Source organism: Ranitomeya variabilis, chromosome 1, assembly GCF_051348905.1.
Source record: "Ranitomeya variabilis isolate aRanVar5 chromosome 1, aRanVar5.hap1, whole genome shotgun sequence".
NCBI lineage: Eukaryota > Metazoa > Chordata > Amphibia > Anura > Dendrobatidae > Ranitomeya > Ranitomeya variabilis.
The window spans coordinates 585,794,831-585,803,532 of record NC_135232.1 but is presented as its reverse complement, the minus strand read 5'-3'; the positions used below and the strand labels follow the sequence as shown (position 1 = coordinate 585,803,532).

At 56.3% G+C, this 8,702-nt stretch overlaps 1 protein-coding gene across 1 annotated transcript in view; it reads left to right on the top strand.

The window, feature by feature from the left end:
- The first annotated feature begins 2,448 nt into the window (after window positions 1-2,448).
- RPRD2 (regulation of nuclear pre-mRNA domain containing 2) overlaps window positions 2,449-8,702 on the top strand; it is an 80,392-nt gene continuing 74,138 nt past the window's right edge. Inside the window, exon 1 of the mRNA XM_077257785.1 lies at window positions 2,449-2,888. Within this exon, the coding sequence (XP_077113900.1) occupies window positions 2,693-2,888 (196 nt within the window). The 5' untranslated portion in view covers window positions 2,449-2,692. The remainder of the gene's footprint in view (window positions 2,889-8,702) is intronic.

Sequence of the window (8,702 nt, the reverse complement as noted above, 5' to 3'; positions counted from 1 at the left end):
TACCCTTACTCACCTGTTGACTTCTGCTGGGCTTTGTCCAGCCCCAGCAGTGCACAGTACTTTTTCTCTCCCTGTTACTCCGTACCACCGATGCTTTCAAGCCTTCATCATTTTCACCATATGCTGACCATGTCGGCACCACTGTGTACACCCGAGGCTCCTCATTCTGAAGCCATCAGACCGATAAGTTTATTATTGTTGAACATTATTTATAACCTTTGCCTTTACACTCTCCATCGGTGTAGCGAGAGTGGACATACCTCTTGTCCATACCGTTCCTTCTCCCTGCGTGACCGCGGGTCATCTGGGAAGCGAGGGACGTACCTCGGTGGTCACTGACAAGGCGGTAAATCCGGGAGCCCCAGTGGGACGTTAATGAAGGCAGAGGAGGCGGAGGCCAGCGCACAGAGTATTGAGTGACGGCTGGGAGGTCTTTCTGTCCGGGGGGAAAAGACATGCCCCCAGGTGTAATTCGAGGAATCGGGGACAAATTATAAAAGCGATTATTTCAACATTTGCAGGGACCCGAACTAAACTAAAAGAGCCACCTTGACAGAATACAGCATTAGTCCTGCACAAGGTGGCTCTTTTAGTTAAAAACGCCTACGGGGGGGTTTGACAGGTTCCCTTTAAATGCCCACAATCAGTGCTAGCACCGATAGTGGGGACTGCTGCAGGGTGTCAGCTGTGGTTTGCGGGAAAGCTGCTCCTGCAGCTCAGTACATAAACGGCACATCAGGAATGGATTAAGGAAGTGGGGGGCAATCACTTTTTCACACAGGTCCTGTAGGTTTGGATTTCTTTTTCCCTTAATAATAAAGGTCTTCATTTATAAACTGCATTTTGTGATTACTTGTGTTATCTTTCTCTAATATGTCAATTTATTTGGTGATCGGAAACATTTAAGTGTGAGAAATATGGAAAACAGGAAATCAGGAGGGGGGACACACTTTCACACAACTGTATATTATTATTATAGCGCCATTTATTCCATGGCGCTTTACATATGAGGGGTATACATAATAAAAACAGGTACAATAATCTTAAATAATACAGGTCACAGCTGGTACAGGAGGAGAGAGGACCCTGCCCGCGAGTGCTCACAATCTACAAGGGATGGGTGAGGATACAGTAGGTGAGGATAGAGCTGGTCATGCAGCGGTTTGGTCGATCGGTGGTTACTGTAGGTTGTAGGCTTGTCGGAAGAGGTGGGTCTTCAGGTTCTTTTTGAAGGTTTCGATGGCAGGTGAGAGTCTGATATGTTGTGGTAGAGGGTTCCAGAGTAGGGGTGATACGCGAGAGGGGAGTAGAGACGGAGATCTTGTGAGGACGGGGGGTTACTGGTGTCCCACCATATACCGCTGTATACACCCTATCCCTCCAGTATAGAGCTGTATACCCTTCTAGTATAGAGTTGTATATGCCCTAACCCTCCAGTATATGGTTATATACCCCTCTCCCCCCTTCAGTATAGAGCTTGTATACCCCTCTCCAGTATAGAGCTTGTATATCCCTCTCCAGTATAGAGCAGTATACCCCTCTCCAGTATAGAGCAGTATACCCCTCTCCAGTATAGAGCTTGTATACCCCTCTCCAGTATAGAGCAGTATACCCCTCTCCAGTATAGAGCAGTATACCCCTCTCCAGTATAGAGCTTGTATACCCCTCTCCAGTATAGAGCAGTATACCCCTCTCCAGTATAGAGCAGTATACCCCTCTCCAGTATAGAGCTTGTATACCCCTCTCCAGTATAGAGCTTGTATACCCCTCTCCAGTATAGAGCAGTATACCCCTCTCCAGTATAGAGCAGTATACCCCTCTCCAGTATAGAGCAGTATACCCCTCTCCAGTATAGAGCAGTATACCCCTCTCCAGTATAGAGCTTGTATACCCCTCTCCAGTATAGAGCAGTATACCCCTCTCCAGTATAGAGCTTGTATACCCCTCTCCAGTATAGAGCTTGTATACCCCTCTCCAGTATAGAGCTTGTATACCCCTCTCCAGTATAGAGCTTGTATACCCCTCTCCAGTATAGAGCAGTATACCCCTCTCCAGTATAGAGCTTGTATACCCCTCTCCAGTATAGAGCAGTATACCCCTCTCCAGTATAGAGCTTGTATACCCCTCTCCAGTATAGAGCAGTATACCCCTCTCCAGTATAGAGCTTGTATACCCCTCTCCAGTATAGAGCTTGTATACCCCTCTCCAGTATAGAGCAGTATACCCCTCTCCAGTATAGAGCTTGTATACCCCTCTCCAGTATAGAGCAGTATACCCCTCTCCAGTATAGAGCTTGTATACCCCTCTCCCGCATCAGTATAGCACTGTATAGCCCTCTGCCCCTTCAGTATACAGCTGTGTGCACTGCACAGATCAGACTTTCCCGCCTCCTCCGGCGCTCGGGGTGGCGCGCGCACTGAGGTTGGGGGGCGTGTCTCTCCGTCGCGCGTCGCCGCCTGCTCCTCGGTTATTATTTAGCGAGGCCCCTGGTGCGCGCTCCCGCGAGGTGTCCGCTCTCCGGTGACGCAGACTCGTTGTCGTGTTCCGCTGTGCGGCCTCCGCTTCTCGCCGCCATATCGCCTTGTCGTGGTCGTTGTGTTCCCGGTTTCTGTGTCCCCTCATGGCGGGCGGCCTGTAGTATCACACACCCCCTGTCCTCTCCTCAGCGGCCGCAGAGCGTTGTGGGGGAATCATGGCGGCCGGCAGCGGCGGAGGAGGCGGTGGGAGCAGTAAGGCCTCTGCCGGGGCCCTGGAGGCCGCTCTGGACAGGAAGATGCAGGGAGTCACCAACACCATGGAGTCCATCCAGAGCCTGTCCTCCTGGTGCATCGAGAACAAGCGGCAGCACGCCACCATCGTGCACTACTGGCTGAAGTGGTTCCGCAGATGTGAGTATGGGCCTGCGGGGGGACTACAGGTGCCACACTGCCCCGAGAGGACAGCCCCCCAAGTGCCGCACTGTGCCCCATAAAGCACAGCCCCCAAGTTTCACACTGTGCCCCGTAGAGCGCACCCCCCCAAGTGCCACACTGTGCCCCGTAGAGCGCACCCCCCCAAGTGCCGCACTGTGCCCCGTAGAGCGCACTCCCCCCCCCCCCAAGTGCCACACGGTGCCCCGTAGAGCACCCCCCCAAGTGCCACACTGTGCCCCGTAGAGCGCACCCCCCCAAGTGCCGCACTGTGCCCCGTAGAGCGCACTCCCCCCCCCAAGTGCCACACTGTGCCCCGTAGAGCGCACTCCCCCCCAAGTGCCACACTGTGCCCCGTAGAGCACGCCCCCAACGTGCCACACTGTGCCCCGTAGAGCGCACTCCCCCCAAGTGCCACACTGTGCCCCGTAGAGCACGCCCCCAAAGTGCCACACTGCCCCGTAGAGCGCACCCCCCCAAGTGCCGCACTGTGCCCCGTAGAGCGCACCCCCCCAAGTGCCGCACTGTGCCCCGTAGAGCATGCCCCCAAAGTGCCGCACTGTGTCCCGTAGAGCGCACCCCGCCAAGTGCCGCACTGTGCCCCGTAGAGCGCACCCCCCCAAGTGCCGCACTGTGCCCCGTAGAGCGCACTCCCCCCCAAGTGCCACACTGCCCCGTAGAGCACGCCCCCAACGTGCCACACTGTGCCCCGTAGAGCGCACCCCCCAAGTGCCGCACTGTGCCCCGTAGAGCGCACCCCCCCAAGTGCCGCACTGTGCCCCGTAGAGCGCACTCCCCCCCAAGTGCCACACTGTGCCCCGTAGAGCGCACTCCCCCCCCAAGTGCCACACTGTGCCCCGTAGAGCGCACTCCCCCCAAGTGCCGCACTGTGCCCCGTAGAGCGCACTCCCCCCCCAAGTGCCGCACTGTGCCCCGTAGAGCGCACTCCCCCCCAAGTGCCGCACTGTGCCCCGTAGAGCGCACTCCCCCCCAAGTGCCGCACTGTGCCCCGTAGAGCGCACTCCCCCCAAGTGCCGCACTGTGCCCCGTAGAGCGCACTCCCCCCAAGTGCCGCACTGTGCCCCGTAGAGCGCACTCCCTCCAAGTGCCGCACTGTGCCCCGTAGAGCGCACTCCCCCCAAGTGCCGCACTGTGCCCCGTAGAGCGCACTCCCCCCAAGTGCCGCACTGTGCCCCGTAGAGCGCACTCCCCCCAAGTGCCGCACTGTGCCCCGTAGAGCGCACTCCCCCCAAGTGCCGCACTGTGCCCCGTAGAGCGCACTCCCCCCAAGTGCCGCACTGTGCCCCGTAGAGCGCACTCCCCCCAAGTGCCGCACTGTGCCCCGTAGAGCGCACTCCCCCCAAGTGCCGCACTGTGCCCCGTAGAGCGCACTCCCCCCAAGTGCCGCACTGTGCCCCGTAGAGCGCACTCCCCCCAAGTGCCGCACTGTGCCCCGTAGAGCGCACTCCCCCCAAGTGCCGCACTGTGCCCCGTAGAGCGCACTCCCCCCAAGTGCCGCACTGTGCCCCGTAGAGCGCACTCCCCCCAAGTGCCGCACTGTGCCCCGTAGAGCGCACTCCCCCCAAGTGCCGCACTGTGCCCCGTAGAGCGCACTCCCCCCAAGTGCCGCACTGTGCCCCGTAGAGCGCACTCCCCCCAAGTGCCGCACTGTGCCCCGTAGAGCGCACTCCCCCCAAGTGCCGCACTGTGCCCCGTAGAGCGCACTCCCCCCAAGTGCCGCACTGTGCCCCGTAGAGCGCACTCCCCCCAAGTGCCGCACTGTGCCCCGTAGAGCGCACTCCCCCCAAGTGCCGCACTGTGCCCCGTAGAGCGCACTCCCCCCAAGTGCCGCACTGTGCCCCGTAGAGCGCACTCCCCCCAAGTGCCGCACTGTGCCCCGTAGAGCGCACTCCCCCCAAGTGCCGCACTGTGCCCCGTAGAGCGCACTCCCCCCAAGTGCCGCACTGTGCCCCGTAGAGCGCACTCCCCCCAAGTGCCGCACTGTGCCCCGTAGAGCGCACTCCCCCCCCAAGTGCCGCACTGTGCCCCGTAGAGCGCACTCCCCCCCCCCCCCCAAGTGCCACACTGTGCCCCGTAGAGCACGCCCCCAACGTGCCACACTGTGCCCCGTAGAGCGCACTGTGCCCCGTAGAGCGCACTCCCCCCAAGTGCCGCACTGTGCCCCGTAGAGCGCACTCCCCCCCAAGTGCCGCACTGTGCCCCGTAGAGCGCACTCCCCCCAAGTGCCGCACTGTGCCCCGTAGAGCGCACTCCCCCCAAGTGCCGCACTGTGCCCCGTAGAGCGCACTCCCCCCAAGTGCCGCACTGTGCCCCGTAGAGCGCACTCCCCCCAAGTGCCGCACTGTGCCCCGTAGAGCGCACTCCCCCCAAGTGCCGCACTGTGCCCCGTAGAGCGCACTCCCCCCAAGTGCCGCACTGTGCCCCGTAGAGCGCACTCCCCCCAAGTGCCGCACTGTGCCCCGTAGAGCGCACTCCCCCCAAGTGCCGCACTGTGCCCCGTAGAGCGCACTCCCCCCAAGTGCCGCACTGTGCCCCGTAGAGCGCACTCCCCCCAAGTGCCGCACTGTGCCCCGTAGAGCGCACTCCCCCCAAGTGCCGCACTGTGCCCCGTAGAGCGCACTCCCCCCAAGTGCCGCACTGTGCCCCGTAGAGCGCACTCCCCCCAAGTGCCGCACTGTGCCCCGTAGAGCGCACTCCCCCCAAGTGCCGCACTGTGCCCCGTAGAGCGCACTCCCCCCAAGTGCCGCACTGTGCCCCGTAGAGCGCACTCCCCCCAAGTGCCGCACTGTGCCCCGTAGAGCGCACTCCCCCCAAGTGCCGCACTGTGCGCCGTAGAACGAACCCCCCAAGTGCCGCACTGTGCCCCGTAGAGCGAACCCCCCAAAGTGCCGCACTGTGCCCCGTAGAGCGAACCCCCCAAAGTGCCGCACTGTGCCCCTTAGAGCGTGCCCCCCCAAGTGCCGCACTGTGCCCCGTAGAGCGCGGACCCCCAAGTGCCGCACTGTGCCCCGTAGAGCGCGGACCCCCAAGTGCCGCACTGCCCCGTAGAGCGCGGACCCCCAAGTGCCGCACTGCCCTGCGCCATGGAAAGTATGGGATTACAAGTCCCAGTGTATCCTGCAGCAGCACCTCACTTTTATATGGAAAGTGTAGGACTACAAGTCTCATAGTACCCTGTCATAGGAGTTCTCATGCTGTAGTATTACAGCACTCCTCATGCACTTCTAGAAAAGTGTAGGACTACAAGTCTAGTCATGCTCTACCCTAAATATGACATGCTGTTGTACAACTATGCCTGTAGTAACTGCTGAACAACAAGTTGCAGCATGCCTAACCCTCACAGTTCCTAACATGCTGCAGTCCCGTGCTGCAACTACAAGTCCCTGCATTGACAGAAACTTGTGATTAGGACCCATTTCTGTTATGTGATTGCGTGGTAGATATTGGGGTTAGGCCCTGTTCACACCTGTGCTGGGGTTTAATGTTCCCATGTGCCATTTATACGCAGCTTTCTGAGGCGCATGTTTTCCAGGCTATACGGCGTCAGGAGTTGCTCTTTCTTTGGAGGAGCGTGTTGTTTCCTAAAGCTTCTCCTTAGGGCACTGACCAGTCGTCGCTCTCCTGAACGGAGTGTCGCAGCCTCATAGAGACATATCCGCTTGGGTCGGGTCGTCCATCCTCGGACCGATGTGCACAGATGTCTCATTGAGCCCTACCTGATCCTATGGACACTGTTGGGCGGATGGAGGAAGACTCCTATCCCGGCCAGTGTATACCCCTCACATACTGTAGTTGCAAACGCCCTCTGCATCTAAGGCTACTTTCACATTTGCGTTGTTGTGTGTTGCGTCGGCGACGCATCGGCGACGCAACGCACAACGCATGCAAAACGCATTGTTTTTTGACGCATGCGTCCTTTTTTTGTATGAAAAAGGACGCACAAAAAATGCAACTTGCTGCGTCCTGTGCGCCCTGACGCGTGCGCCCAAAAAGACACATGTGTCAAAAAACGCACCACAACGCATGTCCATGCGCCCCCATGTTAAATATAGGGGCGCATGACGCATGCGGCGACGCTGCGGCGCCGAACGCAAATGTGAACTTAGCCTAAGGTGTTTTGCTTTTGTTTTATGGTTGGTTATTTTTGACATGTAGACAGATCTTTACCTCCAGTGTACTGGTTAGCAGGGAGCAAGGGGTATGCAGCTGCAGATCTTTGGCTTGGAGCTCTTTCCACAGTCCTACAGGTTGTGTGGGCAGCAGTAAATGAGACCAGAATGAGGGAAAATATCCAAATGACATTGTTCTCTCGAAAAACCTGAAAATAGTACATTGCTAGAAGATGTGTAAAGCCGTCAAGCTTCAGCACGACTCCCAGGTCCAGGCTCTGAAGCGGCTGCTTCTTCCAAATGCTGGGCTTCACTTAAATGGGCTGGTCTTCTCTGGCTCTTATATGCTACTATAGGGTTTGCATGCTCATTCCTAGCCTTGTCCAGGTGACTTGCTAGTTTTGCCTCCATATCTGGCAAGCTGCCAGCTGATCAGTGACTGTGGCTTTAACCACTGCAGCCAGTGATCACCTGCCGAGGTTACCTAGTCATGCAATGGCAACAGGATGTATGCTTGTGTACTTCCTGTTGATTATTTATAGACAGGTGACCTCTGCAGCCAATCAGTGAATGCAGTGGTGACGTGTATTTACCCAATGGTTGACTGGAAGAGTGTTTTGCACAGACAAGTGCGTGAAGACAGAGCTTCATTTGTCTGGGGATTTTTTGTTGGTGATGGCCAGGAGGTGAGGTGTTTGGTAGCCAACTGTGAGCAGAGCTGTGTTTGCAATAGTTAGTTCACTTGCTCAGCCAGATCCGTCATTGTGAGACACCCTGAGATTCACACGTGTATGCCTGCAGACGTAATCTGTCATATGTATAATTATGTCCATCTGAATTTAGACACATACATCCTTTATTGTCAATATTTTGTGGGTTTTTTGTTGTAATATTTTTTTTTTACTGGTATAGACCAGAAAACTCATGTTTTACTGACATCACCACCATTTGTGAGAGCCATGATGTACGCAGTAATTAGGCACGTGGCTGCAGTGTGCACATAATGCCCAGATTAGGGGACGGCCTGGAGCCCTGGAGGAGTGTCCTTTGTTGTGTTTTTTTTTTTTTCCTTCTCCATAGGTTGTTTTCCTCTGAATCTTTAATTTTGGAGGAGAAACTGTATCCTGCTTTACAAAAGTACTAGTGTATGCCACGCTGAAATTTCCACATACATGCCTGGAATAACTGTTTTGCAGTTTCTTTCCTCCAGAGAGAAGGAATGATCTGTAGTGTCACTTGTAAGTCGGCTTCGGGTCCAATAGAGCTGTGAGACATGACTGGAGATGTTGGCATTGTAGCATAGACATGTCTGGGTCCAGTCGCCGGGGTGGAGGGGGAAGAAGTCCTCACCTGAAGTGTTATATAAAGTTGGGGAGTGTCTTTGAAACCACGCCTGCCCCCTCCTTTGGACATGTCTTCTGCCAGTACCTACATTGGCTTGGTCTTTGTGGGATCCGAAGCTTCCGTGAGATCCATTTGTGTTGGTGATTTTGACTCTAGAAGGTTTAAGATTTTTTTCTGCGTCATGGAAACATTTTGTGAAGTTGTATCCTGCATACAATCTTAATAGTATTGAATGGATTGGCTGCCTTATTTTTAACCAGTTCCTAGAATCCAACAGTATAAAACAAGAAGGATACAGTAGTAAAGCTACGTTTCCACC